Consider the following 27,198-nt stretch of genomic DNA (forward strand, 5'->3'; position numbering starts at 1 on the left):
GAACAGAAAAACTTACAGAATGCCTGGGAATGGGAAGGAATGGTTTAGGCAGGTGATCCTTATTATTCCATATTGCAATCTTATTCTACGTTATTTGGCAGTGGAGATGTTAGGAACAAACACTTCACTCAGAGGGCAGTGAGGCGCTGGCCCAGACTCCACAGAGCTGTGGGTGCTCCATCCCCAGTGGTGCACCCACCACCTCTTTGGACAACCACTGCCTCACTGCCCTTAGCATAAAAACCATTTTCCTTATATCCAGTCTAAAACTCTTCTCTTTTAGTTTGAAATCAACGGTGAATTCCCCTCCCTCCGCTCGCACCGAGCCCAGCAGGTAGGGGCCGGGCCGCGGCGCAGGGCCGCCCCCAAGATGGCGCCGCGCTGAGGGGAGCCCGCGCTTCGTGCTGCGGTTCTGCTCCACGCCGTCGGGCTGCGGCCCGGCTGTTCTGAGGCCCAAAAGCGCAGGGTGCGGCCTAGGTGGCTTTTCCACTGTGTATAAATCGATTATAAACAGGCTGCATTGTAGAAAACACGCTGCGTTCTCTCTCCTGCTCTCTGAAATTGGTGTTATGTAACACGCAAGCAGACATTTATCTGCTTGAATTGCATTCCAGAGCTGGCCGGAGAGCACTGAGTGAAACATGGTGTTAAAAAAAAAAAAAAAAAAAGAATCCTAAACTATTGAACGCGTAAATACTTAAAACCTTGCTGGCACACAGGTGTTGAATAGGGTTTTATGGCTGTAAGCTGGCCTGGTGCCTCGGTGCAGGGCTGAGCTGGGTGCAAGTGCGGTGTGAGGCCTAATGGCAGCCAGCAGGTGGGGGTGGGTGTAGGGCCTTTCTGCAGTCCTATAGCCATAGAGTATCCACATTTTGCTTTGCAGTTAGCTCTGAGATCCAAATAAGCCTGAGGAATGTGTTTCTTTAAGATGAGAAGAGCAATGGTCGTGTATTTTCCAGGTGTCTCATGGCTGGTGGCTTTTTTTCAGGTTTTGACTGCAAGTGGAAGACAGATCTTTGAAATACCTGATGGCCACCTGTCAGCTTTTAATGAGCAGGCAGAAGAATAAGTCCTCTAAGGTAAAAACCTTGAAATGCCTCTCAGTTTTGAGCCTGGTGTGTCTGTGCCTTTTGAGCTGGGAAGGCTTTGTGTTGTTCTTAGTTGAATTAAAAAGCGGGTATTTCCAATTTAATGAGTCCAGGAAGCATGGAGTTTTGACATATTTGGCTAAATAAGTAAAGGCTCATTAGGTGTGCACAGAACTTCATTAGCAGGAAGTAAGGCAATGACCTAACAGGGGGACTAAATTTAGTGTTCTTTCCACTGGGATTTTTCCTGTTTAAATCATGCAGTGTTTAGTATTTACATTAGCTCCAATCTTACAAGTACTGTTTATGTTTCCATGTTGAAATCGCTCTGAAAATTAGGTCTGCCTCCAGTGCTGACAGGCTTGGTCTGCTGTCAGAGCTCACAAAAAGCTGTGGCAGGCAGTGAACTTTGGTAAGGAAGTGAACACCTCAGCAGTGCACGCACTTGCTTGACTCCACAAATAACTGCAGAGCAGAGCTGGCAGAAAACGATACACATTTTTGTTCCTAAGGGGTACATAGAGGCAGTGGAGGGGGTGGGAATGTTCAGCCATATCAGAGAGGAAATAATGACCCTTGCGGTCTGCATCTGAATAAATCATGTCAATAACTCCTTGAAATACCTTATGAGTAATACGAAGACCAGGGAAATGTTAAAATTATCTTTTAAAGTTACCCTTTCTTTCTAACTGCTGAGACTCATTTCTAAATGTAATCCTTGGCCTTCTTTTTCAGGAATCCCTGTTGTTCCCCAACAAAATCACTACTAAGCAGCAGTCTGTGGCACTGGTGAAAAGACTTCTGGCCATCTCTGTCTCCTGCATAACATACCTGAGAGGGCTGTTCCCTGAGAGCTCTTATGGAACTCGCTATTTGGATGGTAAATGTTGCAATTTGTTCAGAATTCTTATTCATACTCACTATATTTTAGCAATTACCTACTTTACAGATTACCTTCCAGCTGCTCGTGTATGTATGACTTGAGTTTGCTGGGAAGGTAGCTAACAGGCCTTCTCAAGTCTTGATGCAGATAGTGCTTCTGCATCAGATAGAGAGCACAGAAGATGGCCTAGAGCTACTAGCAACTCATAGCTATTAATGTTTCTTTTGCCTTATAATTGTTCCTTGCTATTGCCAGCCCTCTGAGTCAGGCCTCAGCTCAGGAGCTGGACTTAGAAATTGTTGAGTGTTTAAAAATTAGCTCAGATTGGTATATGTTGTTTTCCTTTGGATTTTTGAGCCCCTGGGGTTCAAATTTTCTGCTTGCTTTGTTAGATAGAGAGTAGAATTGCTTTTTTCTGTCTGTGAAAGTTGACTAGCTTACATAACCGCGTGTGATCGGTCAGAACTAACAAGAGAACCACAGTCAGAACTTTAATGAAGAAAAATATTGCTGTGAGACTTGTAGGATCATGAGAAGCATAGAATTGTTAAGGTTGGAAAAGACCTCTAAGGTCATCCAGTCCAACCGTCCACCTGCCACCAGTGTTGCCCACTAAACCATGTTCCTTAGTACCACATCTCTACATTTCTTGAACATCTCCAAGGATGGTGACTCAGCCACTTCCCTGGGCAGCCTGTTCCAGTGCCTGACCACACTTTTGGAGAAGAAATTGTTCCTAATATCCAAACTGAACCTTCCCTGGCACAACTTGAGGCCATTCTCTCTAGTCCTGTCACTACTTACCTGGGAGAAGAGGCAGAGCTCAACTTACCACGGCCTCCTTTTGGGGAGTTGTAGAGGGCAATAAAGTCTCCCCTGAGCCTCCTCCATACTAACAGTTGGTGATGCTTTGCTTCATCAGCATTTTTTTTTGTTCAGTTGGGATGTATTAGTGGGATGTGAGATGTCTTCATTTATTGCAGTCTGTCTCCATGTTTTCATTTAAGCTGATAGCTATCCTGAAGCATGGTTACATGCACTTCATGGACTTCGTTGGAGGCACAGGAAACCCTGAATAGCCACCAGTCCTTCTGATCAAATATCAGGTCTTTCAAATGTTTTTTTGATCAAGAATGTTAACATCTGACCTGGTCGTGCTTTTGAGGGCTCCTTAGTTGACTCCTAAGGTGCTACTAATTCACTTCGCTTGCAGGATATGTTTCTCCTTGCCATTCTGAATTCCTGAAAACAGGCAGAAGGAACTACGTGAAAAAAATTATCAGAAGTGGTTTATTCTGTTTTATTCTACAGCCGTTTCTCTCACACTGATGTTGGTGAAGTCTGAATGCAGAGGTGAAGGTGTTGTTTGGAAATGCCAGAGTAGGTCGGCGTGGAGAAGGGAAGTTGTTGGTTTTTCAGAACTGAGCTGTAACTCTAGCACTTCTTCTGTCAGAACACAGATCATCTGAGGAAAGTCTTTGACATTTGAAAATGCAGCAATAAGCTTGTGTCAGCCCACCTGGGACTCAGTGGAAAACCAACATTTCCGCTCAGGAAGAACCTCCAGATAAAGTGTTTTATCCAAAAAAGGGAGGATAGCTGGGGTGGTTTCAGCGTTTGCCCAATAGCTGTGATAAGGATGGTAACTATGTGCTAAATCTGGTTTTGCAGACCTCTGTCTAAAAATTCTGCGAGAAGATAAAAGCTGTCTGGGATCGTTTCAGATAGTCAAGTGGTAAGTGAGTAACAGTGAAACTAAGACAAGATTGTGCTGAGTAGCAAGACCTCTACTCCTCACATTCTTCTTCTTCCTGAGTTTGAAAATGTTGTGCCCAATAGCACTGTTGGATATGCCAGTGCAGCTCACTCTGCTGCAGTGTATGTGCTTGGCCCTGTGCGTAAGCAAGACAGAATTAGCTGACAGAGATCATGTGAACTCATGGCCTGTTGAAGTGTTGACTTTGGTGAGGTCATGGTCAGGCTCCAAAGCACACACAGGCAGCGTAGGTAGGGAGTGAGAGTAAAGAAAATCATGAGATTGATTCTGCTGTTGTCTCATACTTTCCAGTTTCACTTTTATAGTGATGCTTGTAGCTTGTTGTTTTTTTTAGCAAGTACAGCATTTTACCTCCCTGGATATTGTGTGTCTAGGTACCTTACAGTTGTCTTGTATATTATTTCGGATGCATTTCAGAATTAGCCTGTTCCCAACAAGCAAACTGATAAGGAGATATGCAGTTGCAAGGGATCAATAAGTAAACATCTGACCATTGCTGCCTCAAGTAATACCTACTGCTTTGAGAACATCCTTAGCAGTGTACATCAGATAGCAAAAACTGATGAGTCCAGACACGTCAGGCTGTGTTCAGATTGAAGTTTCAGCCACGTTCTGTACACAGTTATTGGGAAAAGGGCCACTGTAAAGCAAGCTGGGGAACAAAATGGAGCTCTGAGCTTTGGCCTCAGGTCCTTGTCACTGTCAGGGCTAAAGTGGGCTCTAGGGTTATGGGCTCTGGATGTATAAACAACACACAGATGCTTTTTGAAGGCTGGGCAGGATCTTTTTGATGACTGACCTGAAAAGGACTTTACAAGACCAAAATGTTTCTGGATGTGCTGTCTTATTCCAGAATAAGATGGACTTTAAACTGTATCTGATGAGTTGTGTTTTTACAGACTGTGAGATAAACACTGCCAGTTAGCACTAAAGCATTTTTCCTTGGCAGGATTCAAGGTTGTTTCGATGCTTTGGAGAAGCAGTATGTAAGTTCTTTCTTGTTTTTTTAATGGACTGTTATTCTCTTCAAAAATATGGACAAAACTGCCTTTTCATTCCTCCTTTGTGTCGCTGTGATCTCGCATACACACGTTTACAGCTGTGGAGTAAGGGAAGGGCTGCCCAGAGAACACAGACCTGAGAGTTGGGATTTTATTCCTTGAGCCCAACCAAACCTTGACTGCTGCTCTCTGGACTTGCCTATACATGGCATGAGTACTGCAGCCTGGAAGGGATTCCCCTTAGCTCTGTGTTCTACATTTGCACTCTCCAGTGTCTGAGTAGAGACAGTGCCAGTCAGAACTTGCAGCTCCTGATCTCCATGCCTGTTTTCTCGAGAAAGATTCTTTCATGCTTCTGCTTTCTTTCATCTGTTTTCCTCAATCCTTTGCCCTTTTTCTTATCTTCTCTAACCCTCCTAGCTTTCTCTTGGGTTTAGATTTTATTCCTTTATATATATATGTATATATATATATACCCACACATATATATAAAATAATTCATTAAGTAATGTGTTCATCTGGTTTCAGAACAAAACCAGCCAGTAAGTAATCACATCTCTTGCCGATTCTCTCACACACACAGCAAAATGCTTTGTACAGAAAAAAGAACCAGTTATCATCTCTGTCAGCACTGCTCATCAACCCTCATCTAGATCAGATGAAGCTGTGTTAGTTTCAGCACTGCGGATTGTGTGTGCTCTTAAAATCAGTACAGCTGGCACTGTGCATATAATAGTGCAAAATGTGAACTGTTTCTTGCTTGCTGACAGTTCTAGGCGGTACGTAGCCCTCTGCTATTTATGAGAAGCATCATTTTGTTATTATTTGACAAAGATTAAGAGAAAAGCAGGTATTTAATGGCTGCTCTAGGATTGCTTTCATGTCTTTTCCCATATAGAGTTCCTTGCTGTAGCGTAAATTAAACACCTTTGATGTGTCTTGTATCAGTGAACAAATATTATTCTTCGGTAGGGATGGGTGCTATTGTGAAAGTGTTTTAAGTTGACATAGGCTCTGAAGATTTGTTTATCAAAAGTCCCAAGGGGGAAGGAAGTCTGAGCATGCCGTTGCTTTCTTGGGGAAGTGCATGAAAAGCCAAGTAAAGCGGCCACTAGGTGTTGCTGATGCTGTGCTCTGAAGAGTCTGCGTAAAGAAAGATGGGTGACTCACGGTTTGTTGGATGTACCTATTCCCTCACTGGTGTGTAGGCACTTAGATTTTGATAGCTTATTTTTTCCTCACCCATTAAGGATAAATACTGACTTTGTGTTCTGCTTTCTCTTGTTCTCTCTCTCTTTAGCTCCATGTTGCTGTCCTAGCAGTAAGTAAATGAGTGCAAGACGTTTTACTTCTCCCGCTGTGCTTGACAGAGATTTGGAGTCAACTCTGTGTCAAACCATAAATGCCTTTTATAAGGGGAAGTCAAAATATATGTGGTTTTTAATAGAGCAATAATCTTTCTTAAATATGGTAAATATGAACTTCCTAGGCTGCGTGGGAACATTTTCTCTCTATGTCAGACTTCTGACTCTCAGGCCTTACATGAATCTTTAAAGTCCAAGAAACACTTTCCTGGGCTGCCTCTCATTGCTTCCTGCAAACTCTGGCCTTGATCCTTGGAAGAAGGAAGCTGCTGTGTTTTCTCGCTTTAATAATCTGATGCTGAGGTAACCACACACTAGCAGCTGCCCTGGGAGTCTTTTGCCCTGGTTCTTTGTAAAGCAGCAATAGCCATTCTACACACCTATTGTGTGCATAATCTGAGCGTTTAAATCTCAGGCATCAATAGTTACCTGTGAGGATTGGAATGGGAATTAACCTCATTCCTCTAGAATTACACAGGTGAGTCTTCTACCTGTCTTTGAAGTGCTAAGTATGGACTGCTGATAGAGGAAGGTCGTGTCTCAGCCATTCCTTTCTCCAATCCCATGTTACAGATAGCACAATCTCTGCTGTAACTTGGAAAGAACATTGTTCATAGTCGTTTTTCACTGGTTCGTGTTACCCAAGGGCAGAATGTGCTCACTGTGCTTTTTTACAACAGATGTACACCAATCCCGAGGAACCGGAGGTAAGAAAGAGTCTTAATTAATCTTTGAGGCAACTGAAGGCATGGGTGAGTAGATTTTTATTCAGAATAGACTTGTGGGCTTAAATTCAACCCTGACACTGCTGCTTGGTGACCTGGTTTCTCTTCTTCTGCCTTCACTCAAGAATGACAGCTCAGTGAGCTGGATTGTGATCAAACACTCCTACCAGGCACTAGGCTGTGGGCCCATCTAGGGCCTCAGGCAGGGATGTTAACAGGCAACTAATGGGCATGTTCTCAATTTTGTTTTTCTTCCCTGAGGGAAGAACTGGGAAGTTCAAAATCTTTCTTTTATTCTATTTTTCTTTTATTATCTTTCTAAAAGGAGCAGCGAAAAGAGATCTGGGTTTTTTCGGGGGTTTTTGTTGTTTTTTTTTTTCCATGCAAAGAGGTTTAGGACAGAAGTTGCAAATAGCTTTGGAGCTGGGATGTATGTGTTACATAGTGTGTGTGTGAGTATGTGCTTATCCTTTCTGTGTTCTCCACTGAATTGCCACCTCTGCTGTTTTGTCTACACCTAGCTTGTGGCAGCAGACTTGGCAGTACAGTCTATAAGTGCGGCTCTGCATCCATTCATTCTCCACAGAGCATACATGAGGAATGGCTGCACAATCTGCCTGCAGCATTGCAGTTTGCTGCGCTGCATCTCAGCGTCTGGGGAGGGAGGAAGTGCTGGGATTTCTGAGGAAGACTTGGAGTTCAGAGCTCAGCCTGACTCCTCCCAGTCAACCTCACTGCCTCTGAGAAAAGTGAATGATAGACATGACACTGGGCTGCAGCGTGTCCTTTCTCTTGTGTTGAAGTTTGTTCTTCCTAATGGTTGTCTTCTTGCAAATCTTTTTCTTTTACATGGGATGTCATCTAAATATATACTTATTAATCTCTCAGTGAACTCTGAGACCAGTGAAACTCAGGATCTTTTCCCTGTCCATTACAGTTTGAATCTCTAGTGGAAACTGTCCTGCAGGCTCTTGCCTCTGTGCAGAACTCTGGGCCAGGCTTCCCTGTGACGCTGCATCACTCGTGAAGTCTGGTATTTTTCCTTTTAGTAGGGGAGGACATATTGTACATTGTGAGGTTGGCTTGCCCTGGTGTCTCATTAGAGAACAGGGCTGGGGAGTCAGGCCCACAGAGGAAATAGGAGGAGGAGGCAGGAAGTTTGCAATTTTTTGTGATTATTGCAGTGCTAGGTAAGTTGTGGTTGTTAAGGAAACCTACCAACACTCGTGCAAGCAGAAATGGAGTTTAAGCTGTAAACATCTCATTAAATTAATGCTGTGTTCTTATAAAGTCACGAGAGGACCCTGCTAAGTTCAGTGCATGTCTTTACATTTGTTATTTTTTCTTTTCATGCTCTTGTTAAATCTCCAGACAGTCACTGAACTGTATCAGTTCAAGTTCAAGTACAAAAAGGAGGTGCCCGAGATGGACATCATCAGGTAATGGTTTGGGTTTATTTCTCAGAGTTGCACTGTGAAAGTCAGGTGTTCCTGAAGCCTGAGGAAGAAGCTGCCCTTTATGATGATAGCATGTCTGAGTCGCTCAGCAGCTGTAAATATCATCAGAGTTGAGGACAGTCACTCCACAGGATACGAACATCCACGCTGATGAATAGGAACGCTGTTATGTAGCACAGTGAGGCACTTAAAGTGCACCAGAACTGAATGAAAAGGAACTTACAGAAATCACACCAAGTCAGTGTAGCACTGGAGAAACCAGCACATTTCTTGAGCTTGCTGCCATCTCAACTAGTAGCAGTGTTCTTCCAGTTTCACAGGAGAGCCTTGTGCTTTTATATGAAGCTGTTCCAGGTTTGATACTTCTTATGAAGATCTCACTCCCAGTATTTTTATCTATCAGCATTTGCATGCATGTGTTCTGCTTGAGTAGTCTAGGAGGGTGGCCTGGGAGGTCTTTCTCTGATCATGCCTGTGTTGATGCTGCAGAACTTGCGGCAGGAAGCTGTTAGATATTTGACAGCTGTGTTTAGTAGGGCAAAATCCTGTTTAGTTTAAACTTAATACTCAAAGGCTATTAACTGCGACCAAACCAAGGAAAAATAATTAGCTAGTCGCCCAGCAGAACGCAGCATCCATTGATGTCCATCCATTGATGTCCACAGTACTGGTCAAGAAGTGGCTTCTCTTTATATTATCTTTTCTGTTTATATCAGCTCCTTCAAAATCTCACTACTGTGCTGAGGGTTCAGAGATTGTGGCCTCAGATTCCCTGAGCTGTGGCTCTGTTCTGTTTCCCCAGTGGCTGACATTGCTATCTCCAGGTCATGTACATACCTGCAGTCATTTGTAAACTGACATTCTGGCATTGATCAAAGTATTGTGTCATCTTTGCTGTCAGCTCCTTCAGTTGATAAAACTACTGTTATGCACCTGCAAGGTTTATTGCCACATGCCAACCCAGAGCTAATCACTGCCCAAGGAATGTGTCTGTGTCCTTGGATATGAGTGGCAAAGGAAAACATTCTCCTAGATGAGCTCTGCCTTATTCTAGGTTGATTTTTTGGAGGAGTTCCTGGCCATGGATCCCAGCCCTTTAGAGAGGTTCAGTTCCTTGGTTCCTACCTTTTGCATCAAATCTAGTGTTATTCTCATACTGAACCAGAACTTGGCTGGTTAGCAGTCTAGACTTTTTGTATGTACTCTTCCCTCTGTGATTTCTACTCTGCTAATCCCAAGACTTGTAAAGTGATGTAGAAGAAAAGGCCTGGTTTCTCTTTATTCCACCTTGATGTTGCCATCATTTGCCCTCTCACTTCTGATACACATTTCAGAACCCACGAGATTCCATTTAATAATACAGCATGGTCAGCACAAGAGTGTTGTTGTTGGCAGCTTGGAGCTTACCAAACCATAACCTACATAACCTTGGGAATACAAACTATTCAACAGCCACTCAGTTTTCATACTGAAATGCTCCATCTGCAAGGGGAAATCCGTCTTGCCAGAGCTGTGTCTTCCATTGATGTTATCAGTCATATTCAGCCCCGGTGTTCTCCCCACTGTGTTTGGTTACTTTGGAAGCAATTTGTGGTGATTTTGTTAGATGCCATGCAGTCTATTTATGGTGTCACCCACCTGCCAGTTGTCTTCCAAAGATACAGTTTTATAGTGGAGGAGCTCCTTTGTTTTTCTTTTAAGGCCCTTTACTGTTGAATGTTAAGGAAGTGTAATTCCTCACCCTCTTGGTGATTCATCCACTTTGCCTTCAGCTGGCTACAGTTAGCAGTCTGATCTAAGCTGCTCATCTCATCAACCTCTGTAGTCAAGAGAAACGAACTCCTCCAGAGGGCAATTCATCCCACTTCTGTTACACGGTTATCTCAGTCTAGACTGCTTGCTTAGACTAGCCAGCTGACATTTGGATGGGTGAAGGAGGTGAGAGGAATGCCCCTTAGTCACTTTGGAAAAATCTGCTTCTGAGCTAGTTTTTCTTACATGAAACTGAAGTGAGAACATGGAATTCACTGCTCTTCAATCTGCAAAATGGACTTGAAAATAGCCACGGTGATGAATCAGCTTTATATGGGATTTTCACCTCATTCCTCTCATTCCTGGAATTGCTTAGGTGAAAGGCACTTGTTTTATGGTCCTTTGATCCATTTTAATCATGTTCGAACAAGTGAGTCACGATATTTGTATAATGGAGGTCCATTGCCCCAACTACAAAGTCTTTTCAAATGCAAATGCCATACCACTTCATTTAGAGCTGTTGTTTTCCTGATGCCACTCCATCCCTGGAGTCTGTTTCACTTCCCTGTTTATCTGGGAGTTACATAAAGGCATTGTAGCTTTCTCACTGGCGCTTTGAGAAGAGTCAGTGGGTGCACTGTATTTGTAATTGGATCTTGAATATTCATGACTGAGGAAAACAACTCTGTTATTCTGCTTTCCATTGTAGCAACAAAACCAACTTTGTGAATGGAGTGTGCAGCGAGGACATGAAACAAGCCAGCAGCCTCCTGATCCGTAAGCTGTACCTGTTAATGCAAAACCTTGGCCCACTTCCCAATGACATTACCCTGACCATGAAGCTCCTCTATTACAATGATGGTAGGTGGATAGCTGCTTGTGCTGCGAGGGGAGCTTCCCTTTCCATCAGTTTCTGTGATAATCACAAACCCTGTGAAACTGATAAGCCTTAGAAAGGTGAAATGGCGGTGAGATGGTAGAGTCTATTAGCTGATACAGTGAGAAATGGCATAAAAGATAGTGAATCCTGTAGACACACAGTGATGGCAGATGCTTTGCGAACAGGCTGAAAATCCTTGTAAGAAGTGCAGCCTTGCAGTGTGGGAAGGACAGCCTTCTTCACTGTTTGCTTGTTTCTTAAGGAACATGCACCTCCTGTATGCTGGGTTGTAATCCGGAAAGTTGTGCTCATTGATGGTATCTCAGCATCCTGAAGTGACTGTTTCTTTCAGCCACCTGATAACATTTGCTCCGTTCATTTTTTCCTTTGAAATCTCTCTTCTTCCCTCCAAAAAATAACCATCCAACACATTGTTGGTAGCTGGCATTGGTTTTAGAGACTGGTAGATACTTGTCCTTTACAGAGCAGGTTAAAGAGAGATGGAACTTTGTTTCTCTGACAGTATCGGGTTCTTTCTCTCTGTGTAGTAACTCCTGACGATTACCAACCACCTGGCTTTAAGAAAGATGACAAACCTGGTGACCTGTTGTTTGATGGTGATCCTGTCAACTTGAAAGTAGGGTCAGTCTCCACTGGGTTCCACACCTTGAAAGTGAAAGTAACAACTGAAAACAAAAGAATGGGGAGAGTTGAAAGCAAACTGATCCAGAAGAATAGCCCTACTGAGATCTCCCATCAAGGGCTAGACTGTGATGAAGAGGAAGAGGAGAGGAGCACTAAGGTATGGAAATAACTCTGTTCGGTTTTCCCTGGAGGAATGGAGTTCATATAGCAAAACACTCTGGAAAAAAAAAGCATTTCCTCAGGATCCTAGCTTAACAAGCTTGTGTAGGGCAGCATTGCTGCAATGCACTGAGCACTGAGACTGCAAATCCATAAGCATAATGTGAATTTCATTTGAGCACATCCACTGGCTTACTGAGTCTAATATGTTCTCCCAGAAGAGGGCAGTGATTATACAGAGAGCCACAGCACGCACGTGCAGAACTGGAGAAAACTGCAGACTTTTGCATTTCCATTTGGTGTTTCTTTCCCAGATCTGAGCCACGTTCTGCTGTGTAGTCAGGTGGGATTCCTTCCACTGCCTCTAACCATCCCAAAGTTGCGCATTGTTCCCAATTTATTGGCCACCTTGGTGCTTAGTGTAGGGGGCATCTCTAGCAGGCAATCATTAGACACCAAGTTAAGGCGAAATAACAAGAGGGGCAGCCTGCACCGGCAAATCAGACTTGGCAATTTAATTTTAGGTGGCAAGTGCCAGTGAACAAGCCCTAGCATAACTGCTGCCTGAAGACAGGAAACTGTTTGGGCCAGAATTTTCTGCCTTTCTCAGTAAATCTCTCTTCTGAAAGGCCTGTGGGCTCGGCAGTAGGAGTGCCTGCAGGCTGAGGAGGTTTGAAAATCTCATCTCTTTTAGTGCTGAGTATAAGCTCAGCAGATTTACCTCCTGGGAATAATGTTTAAGTCATGCTATTAATTCATAGGATTATTTGCATTGCAGAACAACCCTCTCCCTGTCAGAGCAGAGTCAGATGAGTACAGAAAGGACAGAAGTTATACCTATCCAGGCCTGAGAACTGAAGCATCTTCTTGCCTTCAAGATACAGGTAGAGACTCAGTTTCAGAACTGAAGGAGGCTGTGTTCACAGCTAATCTCTTAGCATAATATTTATATTTTCTCAACTATTTTGAAATGGACGAACAGTTTGTCAGACCAATTTAATTTTGTATGAGATCAGAGTGACCTGTAATAAAAGGCCTCTTGTGTATGCTCGGTTTGTTAACAGAAACATTCAATTTTATGTCAATATCTTTCCACCTCTTTATCTCAGCAGTTTTTTTTTAGATACAGAGGAAATGCATAGTTCATCAATACCACATTACATTATCTACATTTCACCAAGGCTCTTTTCCTTTAGCTTTAACTGTTACAGCTTGATTTTGCTAGTAACTTTCCTATGTGAAAGCATGCGTGAACATACACAAAAGAAGCCTCCTGTCACTTCAGTAAACCTAGCTTGCGATGTACCATGCTCTGTTTGACCTTTGAGGCTCTCAAATATAGCCTGTGGAACAATACCATCTAGTGACAAAATGGTAAATAGCATTCCTGAGATCCTCAGGCAGTGGAATAAAGAAGCTGGGCTGCCTATGAAGCCACCTCTTTGAGTCTTTCTCCTGCAGATTCTCTGATAACTAATGAGGAGTGAACTCATACTGCCACCTTTTCCACTAGGGGGCTATTAGCAAGATCTTTCTGCTTCATCTAATTGCTTTCATGAAGCTCTGAGGCAGTTTAGGACCCCACGATCAAATTTTATGGAAGCTGTCTAATAAGGACAAGAGTTATTAATCAGAGGACAAGCTCCTGTCCAACACAACCACTTACATAGATTATATATACTGACATAAGCCTTGTTTTCTTAGGAACCCAGGTTAAAAAATGAAGTGCTAACTTCATGGACAAAAGCTGTTGCAGGTTAATGTTGTATATTCAGATGACACTAGTCTGAAATCTCTGGTGCATTGCCTGAGTATAAGGCCTTCACATCAGGCACAGAACTGCACTACAGTGGTTTAGTTGTGCTTTTGTGTATGTTTCGGGTAAATATGGAGCTTTAAACCTGAGACCTAATCTTGGTATGTTTGCATTGTAGGTGGAAAGGAAAAGGTGGAAATAAAAGAGATGGGCAGGCGGCCTTCCACACAGGCATCTCAGCAGGTGAGCAAATTTCAGTGACTTTACTATATGGCAGGCAGTGTGAATTGATTGCCATGCAATATTACGTCACCTAGGATAGCACAAGTTTCTAATAACTTGTGAACTTGTTGTACGGTATCAGGTCTGCAGTGGCTACAAGGTGTTATAGCATAGGGGTATAAGCATGAACTGGAAGCATTTATGAACAAGCTTTCTGTGGTCACCTTATTTCATACATCCACTACAAGAGTTTTTGTTCTGTTCCAGGAGTTGACACTCATGAATTACACATGCAGACTGAATGTCACAGACAGGTTTCTTTACCCATGTGTGCTTTTAGATTAGGGTTCTGAAATCACCACCCTGTGTTAGATTTGAAGGCTGTATTTGTCTGTTGCCTAAGCAAATCTTTACCTCTCCTTTCCTGCTGCCGGTCTATCTTCACATGTGAGTCACAGATACTTCTGAGTCCTATCCCTTTTTGCCTACCTCTCTGTGGTAGGAAGACTTACCCCCTGGAGGTGCTGATCTCTTTTTCAGGGGTTATTGAGGCATAGCAAAGAAGTAGGGTGGACCAGACGTGATACATAAAGTTACATAAAGTTAATTCCATCCCGAGACTGTTCAGGTCAAACCCTGAGCCAAAATGAGAGCTCGAATTCATGACCTTGTGCAGAGCCCTTTTCAGTGACAGGGCAGGTCTCTGAGTACCGCCAGACTTGCCAGTTGATCCTCCTCCCATTCAAATTAGTTGAAGATGCTGTGAGCTTGAATGTTCAGAAACTGAATCTTCACAGGTTAAGCAAACGAGAGTAGGAAATTGCTAGTAAAATTTTCCCTGCTTCTGTTGAAAAGCCTAACCCAGACAGCAACTGGAGACGGCTACTTAACGTGTCATTCAAAAGGCATCTCTGAAGTATTTGCATTGACTCTGGATCTTAGAAATGAACTTCTGTGTCTAGGCTGGTATTTTTCAAACTTTAACCACATTTCTTTTTTTTGTCACATCCTCCAGTTTCCTTCTGATCATTGTTTATTCTGTCATCTCTGAGAAAACAGGAGCCTTTCTTGTTTGTAACTCATGGTTGTCCCTCTGATTCATGCTCTTGCATTCTTTCGGGTCTGTCACGATTCTAAGTCAGAGCAGCAGACACCTCTCTCCTGCAGCATGTGAATTCCCTTAGAATACAGTAGCAATAGTGAGAGTTTCTGAGGGTGGTGGAAACAGTACTGGTTACTGAAAAGTGGAGGAGTCATTTTATCCACTTTATGCTTCCAAAGACTCAAGAAGAAGAATCACAAGCCCTCTGCCTGTTAAATTCTGCTGGGCAGACAGTTTTGGAATTATTCTTTGATGATATTATTTTTAGACATCGTTGCTTAGAATATGGCTAATATTTCAGTCACTTTAGGGAGAAATAAAATCAAGTTGCTGTTTAGGAAGTTCAGATCATCACGGTAAAGCCAGCACTGATAAAAACTTGATGCTATTTTCCATGTGAAAGGGACTTTCCCTTCTTTTCTGAGGGAAGTGGGTGAAACAAATGTGCATTGTGTATTCCACTTGTATCAGGAAGCCAAACTATTGAGTGAAGTTTGTCTTAAAAAATGAGGACAAGCTAGGGAAATCAGAGTTAGGTATTATCTAACAAGGTCAAACGCAGGTAAGATGGCAGAAGGAGTCCTGTTGGGGTGTGAATGTAAACATCTTGTTGCTATCCGGCCTGCAGTAGGGTGAAGTGAACGTTTTCCAGCTGTCAGGTGTGCTTGGAGGAGCTCTGTGATTTGAGGAGCTGTGCGGTCTCCCAGGAGAGCTGCTTTGCCCTGGGTCTCAGGGGTCGGTCAGCTTGGGGTGTGCAGGGCTTGGGAACCACCTGGCTGGGTCCGTGCAGCTCTCCCTTTTTTTTTTTGGCAGACATAAGCCATGAGGATTGCACTGCTAGTGCACGACAAGTGTTAGGTTTCCACCCAAAGAGCACCTTGAACTAGCTCTCATAAAAATTGCTCACATACCAGTGCTACCATGGGGGAGCGGGCATGGCTGGTTGGTCAGGGCGAGGCGGGCTGGGGGGGGACCTCACCCTGCTGGTGCTCAGTGTGTGCGTGGCTCAGCCCAGGGGCTGGGCTGTCAGTGCTCAACTGCACCGTTACACGTTGAGGCTGAGGTTATCAAAACCAATGGGAGCATTCCCATGTATTCCAGATGTTGGTGTCTGTGCAAGGATTTGATACTTAGAAAGTGATGTATTAAAAAATCCCATGCAGTCATGAGGCACTTTGGGGAATTTGGACAGCCCCGTTGCTGCTCTTTCTCTGGGTGGACTGCTTTATTCCTTCTATTTCTCAATTATATAAAAAACCCAGAACTATGCTGTTGGAACCCAGTCGATTGTTCATTATTTTCCTGACCTACAGCTCTTCAGGAAAACCAGGAATGGAAGCATTAAAGGCTTATTTTTATCTGTACGGCATGGGAGAAGCAAAGGCTGCAGATCTGCCAAAAGGGAAAGAACTATTTCTGTCCTGCTAGAACTATAACTGCTGTTTAATAATGGCCACGAAGAGTCTCTGACAGAGGGCTTTTCAGATTGGAGAAGAATTTACATGTACTCAACTTGGTTGTTATCTGCAATCTAATGATTGATGATACTTAGGATCAAATGAGAGATTGCCCTTTCCCAGCAAAGCATCTCTGTACTTAATCATCCAGAGTTAGACACCAGCATGTAAATTAGCCTACCTCTGCTGATTTGAGGAGAGTTTTTCTGATTGCATCAGCCACAGATTTGTCCCAGTGTGCTATCTTTATGTGTCTTCCTAGTTTCCACTGGCGTTCTAGCAGTTGTGATCTGAAGAGCTGCGTAAAATAGGGAATTGCTGCCCATTGATTTATTTTGTAGAAGTCTGCTGATGGAAAAGGGGTCCTGCACTGAATGTGAGATAACTTTTTGAAGACTTCAGCACAGTCCTTTACCCTCTTGTGAATCCTTTAATGGTCTTCTATGAGTTGATTTTTGTCAGCTTTGTCTTCATGTAAGCAAGCGTGTTACAGTGGAATGAGTTTGGGATGAAATAGTTCCAGAAGATGAATAAAAGCTGACCATGTGGATGCTTCTGCAGGCGTTATCTCCCATCAGCAAGCTGTGGGCTGAAGTTCTGGGGTGGTCCTTAAAGCACAGTCTCATTGCACAGTGCAGCAGTTGTGCAGAGCTCCGAGTCGTCCCAGACTGAGCCCGTGCCAGAGCTGGAAGTGGTGTGGCTGCATCATGTGGTTTTTTGGCTTCACTATCCAGGGCCAGACAGTGCTTATGCTGCTGGGCTGGCTGCATTTGTGCTACCAGGCTGCTGTGGGACACCAGTAAGTGTGCTGAGGATTGGCCTTGTTTGGTTCACAGCTATTTGAATCATTGGTAGTTCAGGGGCTCTGCACTGCAGGTCAGTGCCTGGCTGTGTGGCACAGCCCTCTTAACTGGAGCTGGCTGAAAGTCAGAGAGATTCGTTTGCCTAAATGAAAGAGTGCCGATTTAGACTGTGGACAGTGGTTTGTCTGGCCAACTGCTACTCGCCATGGTGAAGTCTTGGGTACCTGGTGAGATCCTTTTACTCCCTGAGAGAGGTAGCATCCTCTTGGTGCCCAGAGCCATGGTAATCCTGCTAGAGATCCCTGTGCCTTTGCTGAGTTTCAGAGTTGCATGTGACTTCTGTCTGAAAGTGAAGGTCAGCACAAGGGATCCAGTTGCAGAATAACAACTTGAAGATCGAGACCTTTGATTTTTCCCAGGCAGGCCACTTTTACAATTGCCATGACAGAAAGCAGTTTAAGGGTGAAGTCTGCCATTTGCCGAGCAATAGGAAAGCATTTTTCTGTGGCAATGTCATTATCTTGAACTTTTGCAGCAAAGAAAAAAAAGAAAGGTTTATCTCTAGCTGTCTATCAAGCGAACTGTATCTGATGAGAAGTTCCCAGAACATTTTCTCCTCCAAACCAGCTGAGGCTACACAGACCCAAACAATGAAGAGAAAGATTCAGAGATGAGCTAGCCTCTCTCCTTCCTGTTAGCTCAGGCCATTCTGGGAGGAGTGAGACGGGGAGGTCAGCAAATTCCTGGCTTCTCTGCGTTCACATCCGACCTTTAGCTGGATCTGAGGCTGTTCATCCCTTGCGTGAGTTGTTCCTGACTAGTGCGTATGAAACAGCTTCCTAGTGGTCTCTTCCTTTAGAGGTGATGCTCACTGCCCCAGAGGTGGGGGAGGACTTAACTCATGTGCCCTCAGATTCCCTTTCATCTATGCCAGGAACATCCAGAGGAAGACAAGGAGCCTCTATTGCCTTTACACGTGTTCATAATGTACATGCTAACAACCAGACAGACCACTAGAGAAATCTGCACAAAGTGAGGTTGGATAGGTCTGACATCCCATGAGGGGCTAAGCTGCATGATGGCCTCATAGGCAGGGTGAGCGTCTTTGCTTTTCACCTCCTGGATTACAGTGCTGTAAACCTCACAAGGGGAAGTCTCCCAGTGCAGAAGCTTACAGGCCAATTGAGTGTCCTGGTGGAGGCTATGTGGAGACAGGCTAGTACTTTTTGATTTTTTTCTATCAGGTATTTTGTTGTCATAGTCTAGAAAGATCCGCTCATAGTCCTTTAAACGCAATGAGATATGTGAGACACAGCGCAGGCCTGTGGGACTTTGTCTGCAAAAAGGAAATTGCGTTGGATGGCAGAGATTTTAACAGTGAACTATGGAAAAGGAAGAGGACCAGTGGTAATCAGTGATGTCTTGGCATGGTTTCCTGGGGACAGAAATGTGGCAAGTTTCCATAGATGCATCACAGTGAGCGTCTTTCATTCTTCCACCTGCGTAATTTGGCTTTCATGCTTACCAGCGCGATTCTCCCCTACTTCTTACAGATGAAAATCAGGATTAGTTGTACTGATGTCAGTGCATTGGCTTTTCTGGATACTGATAGGAGCTCAGTCAGCACTGAGCCCTGCGCCGAGCTTTAACCTTTGTGCCGCCGTCGCAGAATGGCAGAGGTCAGAACACCTGGAGACCACATAGAGCATCCTACATGCCCAGGGCAGGGTCAGCACCTTGTCCAGTCACATTTTGAATACCTCCAAGGTATTGTGACTCCAAGGCTCCACCAACCCTCTGAACATAGCAAAGAAAAGCTCTTCCTTATGTTTAAATGGAATTTGCTGCGTTTTGGTTTGTGTTTATTTCCTTTCATCTCTTTGCTGCACACCACTACGTGCCTTGTGAACCTCAGTTTTGCTGTGCTTGGAGCAGCCACCTGCCTTCACTCTGAGAGAGATGTCTGTCACCTGCCATGCCTCCTATTTTGGGGGCTGCATTTAAAGGCTTGGTTTTTGAAAGTGGCGGTGTTTGCTGTTATCCAAGTCCCGTTATCTGCAGCCAAAATCACAAGACATTAGGCATTGGCCCCCTCTGATAAGAGTTTCCTAATGTTGATCTAGAGATGTACCCTGCTAGATGTACTCGCTGCCCTGGCAGCAGATGATTGTTTTGCCTTGTTTCACCAGCTAAGTCTTGTATCTCAGTCCTTATTCTTCTGGCTTGCTTGATGGAACCGGGTTGCCTTTGACATTCATGTGCTTCTGAATTTGTTAGGATAGTTACAACGTACCGCATTGAACACTCCGTGTCCTGACAAAGAGAACTCTTCTGAGGACATAAAATTTACAAAGTGCCAAACCTCAGCATGGGGCAGGCCAGGCACAAAGCAGGGACACAGCTGATTGCTCCTATGCTATTCTAGCTTTTCTACATAGGATGCCTTCGGAAGGAAAACATGCCAGAAGTGCTGTAAATTTGCATCAATTTATGTTGGGGATTGTTGGCCGGGATACGTGGGGACGCTGGGGACTGAAAATTGCAGAGCATGAAACTGATTTTGTCTATCTAAGAATAGGAGTGTAACCATAGTCTGCTCACTGTGCTCCATCCACCAGTCTGCCTTGGGAAGGCTTTAATCTGAAGTCTGATCTATTTTTAGCCTGATATCTTCTCCAGACAATGCGCAGCTGTCCCGTTAGTTTTATGCCAGAAATTAGTAACACTCGCATGATTCACAAGTTAGCTGTAATTGAACAGAAAAAATCTGTGGCAAAATATGACCGTTTTACACATAGCCCAGTACTGTAAAACACAGGAGGTTCAAACACGTTGCGTCGTCGTGCTATGAGCTAGACCAGAGCTGTGACTCGGGCTGACAGTCAGGAGGTCACAGCTCTGCTCCTGTCTTTGTATCCCCATCAGCACTGTCCATAGGAGGGCCTTGTGGCACCTGGCTCCATACCTGAGGGGAGCCGAGGCCCTGCAGTGGTTGTGTAAGACAGACAAGCAACGTTGGTACAGCCTGAGCTCTCCTATGGGTTGTTCGAAGTCTCAGGTTATGGGAAAAATTAGAATTAATCAACTTTTGGAGGCTTTGATTGTATGTTTAGTCAATGGGAGGGATTTCCTGCTTTTTACCGCGCCGTTTAAGAGGTTTACTTTCTGGTTAAAGTCAAATAAACACACGTAGGATCTGACTTAATCCCATCTAGAGCACATTGCTGGGGAAGAAGCCCAAGTGTTTGGTTAGGGTAGGAACCTGGAAGTTGGGCTCGGGGTCTGATCCTGCCTCTGAGCTCATACGTGAACTTGTAGCAGGGCAGGAGCAGGACAGGACATGTTGGCTTTGGTGAAATACCTCACACGTTTGACATCTTGTTCATTCAGGAGATGAATAGTGCGTGTCTGCAGAACATGATGACTTGCATAGATGTTTTTACTCCTAATCTCCAGGTTCCTGTTAAATGGCAGTTCTGCCTGTGGTAAAGGGAAGAAAGGCATGCACACAGATTGAGTTGTGGCTGCCTCTCCTGCCTCAAAAGCATCCCATCCATACAGGGGAATAAGAAAGGGGTGAACCTCCAAGTTGCTGTCTTATAGGGAATGAAAGCACCAGCTGTAGGTGATGTGCTGTCTGTGTGGTTTGGGCTAAAACAGAAGGAGGGCTCCCTAACTCAGGTGACCAGGGGCCTGGAGATGGGATCATTGCTATACTTTGTTGTGCAGCCAGCAGGACAGGGTACAAGACCTGCAGCTGTGTTAGCAGTGCAGTGTCTGGATGCAATGTTTCCACCCTCAGCGCCCTGTGCTTCAAAACCCGAAGCAGACAGGTTAAAATGATGCCAGGGAAAGGAAAGTAAATAACTGCCTGAAATGCCAGTTTGAGCAGCTGGATATCAGGTCGGGAGCTGTAACATAGAGATCCACTCATCTCTGGTTCCTCAAGCAAATACTCCATGGACAGCACTGAAGTTTTGTCAGACTGAAGGAAAACCTGTCTCTCCCACTTTGGCAGGGTCTGTTTTTTTCTGTTTGCACGGAAAGGAAGTTGTACTTTCTGCATTAGCCAACATCGTGTTGCTCATAATGAAGAGGAGGAAAGAGGGGAAGAAAAACAATTTGAAACATGATAGAGAGGGAAACTGAGGTGGTTTTACTGCTAATCCACAATCAGAGTTATTTCACACATTAGGAAGACCATTGCTACGTAGAGATTACCAAAGCCTCATACCAAGGTCAGATAGAAAGAGAGCCTTGATGACGTGGGTGGGGAATTCTGTAATGACCACATTTTGTAATCTGGAGACCTTGTGCTTCTCTCCAGGATGTGTTCTGGAATAGCTCTGTATTAACTCCTTGTGCTTATCCTGCTTCAGGCACAGAGTTCCTCCTGATTTTTAGTGAAACCAGAATGAGCTGCTGGTATTTTGAATTAGCAGCTCGTTTAGTGCTATTTTCCCTCTCCATTCACCTTACTTTCACCCAGATGAGTTTTCTTTTGGAGGCAAAGCTGAAGACTGTGCTATGGTGTGTCCCTTCAGTTCAGTTCCAGTGGGAGCAAGATAGGTCACATTGCCAGACTCTGTGCTTTGTCCCTTCTGGGTGGGCAGCAACACATGCTGCTCTCTGCAGCTCCGTGTTATTATTATTATAGAGATGCAAATATGTCCTGTGATAACAAGAATAAGTGAGTTTGTTATTTACATGGCACAGCCAACACTTCAGCTGTCGTTTTGGACGTTCATCTGTCTGCGATCTGTCTGAATTGCCTGTACCATTCATCCACTTGTATTCTAGCATATATATTATTTAGTGCTTTTTAACCTTTTGCTCTGTAGGCCTCTGGATGTTTTTGAGGGGGGCTTGTGTCTTCCTAGGGGGAAGTTGTGCCCCCTGAAACAGAGATTGCTTTGCTTAGTTGTGTTTCACAAACTCACAAATAGTCTTTAGACTCAGAAACTGATCAGCTCACACTGAAATTCTGTGGTGATAGAGGTACTGTATGTCTCATCCCAAAAGGCCATTTCCAGTCATTGCAAATGTGACCCATGTGCCTCTCTTCAGTGGGATTATGAACAGGAGGGGAATGCACTTCTTACAAGGGTAGGTAGTGATAGGGCAAGGGGCAAAAGTTTTAAGCTGAAGGAAAGATGGAAGGTTTAGGTTGGATGTCAGGGGGAAGTTCTTCACAGATAGAGTGGTGAGGTGCTGGCACAGGATGCCCAGGGAGGCTGTGGATCCCTCGGAGGTGTTGAAGACCAGGTTGGATGGGGCCCTGCACAGCCTGGTCTAGTGCCAGATCTGAGGGTTGGTGACCCTGCCTGTGACAAGGGGCTTGGAACTCAGTGATCTTTGGGATCCCTTCCAACACAAACCATTCTGTCATTCTCTGATTCTATTATTATCCCATGTTGGTGAAGAAGGCTTCTGCCCTATGAGCTATTGTATTTCTCAAAGATCTCCTTGCTCCTTTTATTGTCTTTAGGCTGTGGGGCTGAACCTGTTGCTTTCACAAACCTTAGCATCTCAGCTCCAGTGAGTGTTCCAGTTTTTGATTCCTTGCCTAATGGCTTTTACTGGAGAACAAGATCATGCTGAATAAACCCAAGAGGATCCAGGAAAACATGTTGTAGATTTGGAACTTGTGTTTCATGACTTGTCTAGCAGGAGCCTGTACCGTGAGAATGATCACTGCTTCTGATGGTTCTTACAGATAAGCCGCCTGAACCTTGCGTTTAGCCAGGAAGAGGTAATAGGACCCAAGAAGAAAAGGAAGGTCAGTGAACCAGAGAAGCTGCTTCTGGAAGGCAGGAAATGATATTTGTTCTGCCACACAATGCATTTTAGAAGGTGTGAGTTTGTGTTGTCATCTGACTGGTAAAGACCTTAATTTTCTCCTCATATTTAACTCTCCACATACCACATGTATTTCTGCATACTTTGTCTTGTACAAAGTTCAGATTGCAGAGAGGCAGTAGGCACCACAGCTGTCATGACTGGAAGCCAGCAGCACTTGTTTCATGTTTTAAAGTTGAGGATTGATGATCCCATGGGGACAGCGTCCGTGTGCTTCTTTCTGCTTGTCTCCCTCCTAACCACCACACACACAACCCACAGGCTAAATTTGCTCCTCTCTGGCTGGGCCGTCCTTTGCCAATATATTATCAATATCAACAGCAGTGTTTCAGGATGAACTCTCTGAGATATCAATGGCAACAAACAAGTTTCATGATTCATTAGATTGTGCTTCATTCTATCTACACTTTCCGGAGTGTAGATTTTATTTTATTTTTTTTTTTCAGAGAAGGCTTTTTATCTGTATTGAATGCAGAGATAAAGTAATCTATGCACATTTTCTGCTGTTGCTGCTGAATGGTTTTGTTTTTTTCTTCTGACTCTGCAAGTAGCGTTGCTATGGCTATAATATCAACTTACTTCTGAAGCAGCAATCCACTTCGTACCAAGAGGTGTAGTTACCCAATACAGCTTGTGTTGAAATACATCGTGTTTCAGACCTAACTTTTATAAAGGTACCTCTTGATGGTAAATATAGGTAAAGAGAACAGCAGCAGTAAAAGAAAGAATTTCTGTGTCCTTTGGAATGAAGGTGCTGTGTTTTCTGGCATATAGATTGCCCGGCTCTGCCAAGTTATTACTGGAGAGGTGCGAAAGCCTAATGGTTATTATTGGAGTGGAGCAAAATGATCTGAATTAGTCTTAAGCATTTTTAAAAAGATATCCAGAGAACAAACCCTGCGTTACTTTATACATAAGAAAAGAGATAATGAAATTTGAAACACCGAAGAAGGGAATTTAGAACACTTCCCAACACAGTGCTGATCTTACAGGGAGGGAGAAATAAAAAAGCACTAGAATGCAACAGAGTAGTGCCCTTGGTAATGTAGCATCAGTCCTGGCATTTCTGATACTCAGCAGAGGTATTTCAGGATGGGGCTTGAAGGGCAGCGGTGGGTTGGGGTATAGGGTATTCCTTTTGTGGCGTATGTCAGCTCCACAGAAAGGAGAAAGGATTGTTGTCAGGTACATGAAGGCAGATGCAGGCTTCTCAGGCCAGGCACCTGAAGGAGCTGACTGACTGGGTGGGTGAACACCCCTAAATGTTCAACTGACCTCCTCCAGGTGGCTGAATAAAGCGCTGCAATCCTGATTCTAAAGCCACCCCTGTCCTTCCCTGGGCAGACAGACTGCTGGCAGCCCCTCAGCAGCGTCTGGCAGGTTTCGTGGCCTGATGCCTGTTTCACAAAACTTGTAGAACATGAGAGTTCTCCATTTTATCCTCACTTTCAGTCCCACGTCCCCACATTTGCACCTGTGGCCTAATAAGCCAGTTTGTTCACATGCCAGAGCAAACCAGAAAGCTTCCTTCTGCCCAGATTTTGTAATGATATTTACACTCACGCCTGCACATCCATGGGAGGCCTGCGTTCTTTGAGCTCGGCTATGGCTCAGGACCTGCCTTGACCTGAAAGCTGTGCCCTGGTGCTCCTGGAGGTTGTGGTTCTGTGTTTCTTCAGCCTGCTGGCTCCTGCCTGCCCCCAAAGCCTCGTTTTGTTGTTGTATTGTGCGTACAGGAGAAAGACAAACAAGCCTGTGGTCATGGCTACTAGAGGGAAGCCTGTCAGCCTGCCTTGTGCACACCAGAGAATGCAAGTGTCCTGTCCCACAATGAAAGTGAAGGAGGCTGTCTCATGTTACCACACAGCGAGAGTGAGCGCACAGACACCACAAGTAAATCCACTGCTTAGTCGAGTGTGCTGCCCTGCTTGTAGCCATGGCCAGAGGCTCACTGTCTCAGTACACCCTGCCTTGTAATCAGCTATTTTACGGTAATGACTTCTAGTCGTTTTCATTTCAGGCTTGGTTAGAAATAAAGTAACTTGTGATGAACTGCCACAGTAAGCGTCTGATTTTTCTTTCCCACAAGCTTGTGGTTACCACCAGATTCTAAGAAAAGTCTTTCCACTGCAGATTGGAATCATCTGAGCCACTTACACGTATCCTTTTATTTCTTGGTGATTCTGCTCGGCCAGTAAAGTAAAGGTAAAAAAAAATAACCAACAAAAACCACCTCTTTCTTGTATTTCTGGCGCATTTCTAGTTAATACTCATTAACTGACTTAATGTATGTTACACATCGTCAACCTGATTCACTCCTGACATAAAACAGAAGCAATTCGTTAGTAACGGTCCCTTGCCAATTAGTGAACTAAATTACGTTTGAACAATTTTCTTCAAAGATTCTCCTCCTCCTCCCCCCCCCCCAGTGCATCATTTGGCAAGTCCCCTGAATGCTTACAGTAATTATGTGCGTGCAGTGAAAGGAGACTGTTACCTCTTAAAGCAAAATAAATGAATATGTGATCTTTGTGTTAATATAACAATGAGTAATACAAAGAATCACAGAACATCCTCCCTTTTGATCTGCCGGAGATACAAACAGCAATTAAGATGACAAGCCGTTTTAAAACCCAGAATATTGGGAACGTTCCATGAGGGGAAAGTGATTGTTTTGTAGGGTTTTCAGAAAACCAGTGAAGAAGGGGGAGCCCTTCTCGTCCCTGGTGACCACAGGCCTTTTGGCAGACGTGGTGTGGGTATCCTGACACCTGCTGAGCTGCAAACAGGTTGGCGGTGCTTCTAAAAATCGCTCCCTCTTTCTGGGATAGCGTTTAACAAGAAGAGTGGTATCTCTGTTTCAAATTGAAAGTCAAACTGAAGTCAAACGGAAAATGTTTAGCGTTGTCTCAACCACATCCTTAAATCTATTGGCCGCAACGAGAAAATAACCCCGACCTGTGGTGCCACGCAGTGATCGTGGGGACAGGTGGCAGCTTGGTTTTTAATGTGAAAGCTGAGGATTCTTTTGGGATTTCCAGTGCTGCGTGAGATCTAGGAAATCAGCTCATCTGAGTTTCAGGTTTGGAAGGAGCGCAGAAAGAAGAAATGAAACATGACACACGAGTAGGAGAAACGAAGGCACTTTCACACTTCTAAAAAGTGTGAGTTAGGAGCTTTGACATTGATTTCAATGGAGCACGGAGGAGCCTCTGCCCACAGTGGTACCCAGAATGCAGAAATAGTGTGTTGTCCAACACCGCCCGATGATGGGCCATCATTTTTCCCACTGGATTTCTGTACCCATGAAATATCTCAACTATCCCTGCTATAAATGGGATTGGAAACCAGCTGGTGTATTTCACAAGTCCAGTTCTAATAGTGAACCTTTATCTGAAGAGCTGTTCCTTCAGGTTATCCTCTGTTGGCTGGGACTTCAATTTTCAGACTTTCTGCATTTTTCCTCTTTAGTCAGCAGGTAAAGTATGTAGTCGTGGCTGCCGGAGCCGAATGCCTGCATTTGTCATGCCACAGAGCTGCCATTCTTGGGGGCCAAGATCTTTGTGCCAGCAGCATCATGTCACCCCAATGGAATCCCACCCACATGTGGTGCTGGGCAAAGTCTTTTTTGTTAATGGATGAGTAAAATTGCATCTGGCTTTTGTTGTCATCACGAGGTAAGTAAGAGGGATTTGCATCTGAGCTGGCACACTTTCTGTAGGCAGCTTCCAAGGCTAATTTCAGGCAGGCTGGCACGAATATCCTTCCTTTACACAGAGACTGAGACTCCAAAGCTTCGTAGGAGTTTTCCATAGGAAACACCACCCTGGGTATCCGTGTGCCAGATGTGCTCCTATGGCATTTCCCTGCACATCAATGACCTACTGTTCCAGCATGGAATCGATCGGCCTTCTTGTGACGTGTTCAAAATACTTTGCAGTGAGATTTGTCATGTATAGGCTAGAAAAACAGCAATTAAGGCACCCCCAGGTGTAAAACATCCGCTGATTCAACACTGTCTCGGTGATGTCTGGTCGGGCAGAGCAGTGGTACCACCATGCCCCTTGGCCAGAGCTGTTCTGCAAGGGCTCGAGACTCCATGCCCAACCTCTGGACATTGTCTTGTTCATTAGAGAGTGGATTTAACTCAGTTCAGCACATGTTAGGGAGGGGATCTGTCATGCAGACCTAACCCCAAGCATCCTTCAGGATGTTTTGGGTTGCTGCTGTTTACAGGAAAGCCCCAGGTCCTTCCCTGGCTTTAGGGA

General features: G+C 44.4%; 1 protein-coding gene across 3 annotated transcripts; it reads left to right on the forward strand.

The window, feature by feature from the left end:
- The first annotated feature begins 321 nt into the window (after window positions 1–321).
- Window positions 322–23,043, forward strand: HORMAD2 (HORMA domain containing 2). Of its 3 annotated transcripts, none has more exons than XM_072351231.1 (13): window positions 322–334; window positions 989–1,079; window positions 1,824–1,968; window positions 3,643–3,706; window positions 4,698–4,734; window positions 6,050–6,070; window positions 6,794–6,820; window positions 8,210–8,277; window positions 10,757–10,908; window positions 11,476–11,729; window positions 12,510–12,615; window positions 13,666–13,730; window positions 16,125–16,247. In XM_072351231.1, exons 2-13 carry the CDS (start codon window positions 1,029–1,031, stop codon window positions 16,245–16,247), a joined length of 1,113 nt encoding a protein of 370 aa, XP_072207332.1. In that variant the 5' UTR covers window positions 322–334; window positions 989–1,028. The 3 variants fall into 3 exon arrangements, with proteins under 3 accessions (XP_072207332.1, XP_072207333.1, XP_072207331.1); XM_072351232.1 differs by lacking the exons at window positions 322–334; window positions 16,125–16,247 and adding exons at window positions 781–817; window positions 22,788–23,043; XM_072351230.1 differs by lacking the exon at window positions 322–334 and adding an exon at window positions 781–817.
- Window positions 23,044–27,198: the final 4,155 nt, after the last annotated feature.

Source organism: Excalfactoria chinensis, chromosome 16, assembly GCF_039878825.1.
Source record: "Excalfactoria chinensis isolate bCotChi1 chromosome 16, bCotChi1.hap2, whole genome shotgun sequence".
In the NCBI taxonomy this organism is placed as follows: Eukaryota; Metazoa; Chordata; class Aves; order Galliformes; family Phasianidae; genus Excalfactoria; species Excalfactoria chinensis.

What these genes read in the sequence shown, in the direction of transcription:
- HORMAD2 (XM_072351231.1), top strand. Translation starts at nt 1,029, where the DNA reads ATGGCCACCTGTCAGCTTTTAATGAGCAGGCAGAAGAATAAGTCCTCT. An exon ending in TCCATGTTGCTGTCCTAGCA is followed by an intron (nt 6,071 to 6,793) that starts GTAAGTAAATGA and finishes TTTTTACAACAG; the next exon opens with ATGTACACCAATCCCGAGGA. An exon ending in AAGAGGAGAGGAGCACTAAG is followed by an intron (nt 11,730 to 12,509) that starts GTATGGAAATAA and finishes TTTGCATTGCAG; the next exon opens with AACAACCCTCTCCCTGTCAG.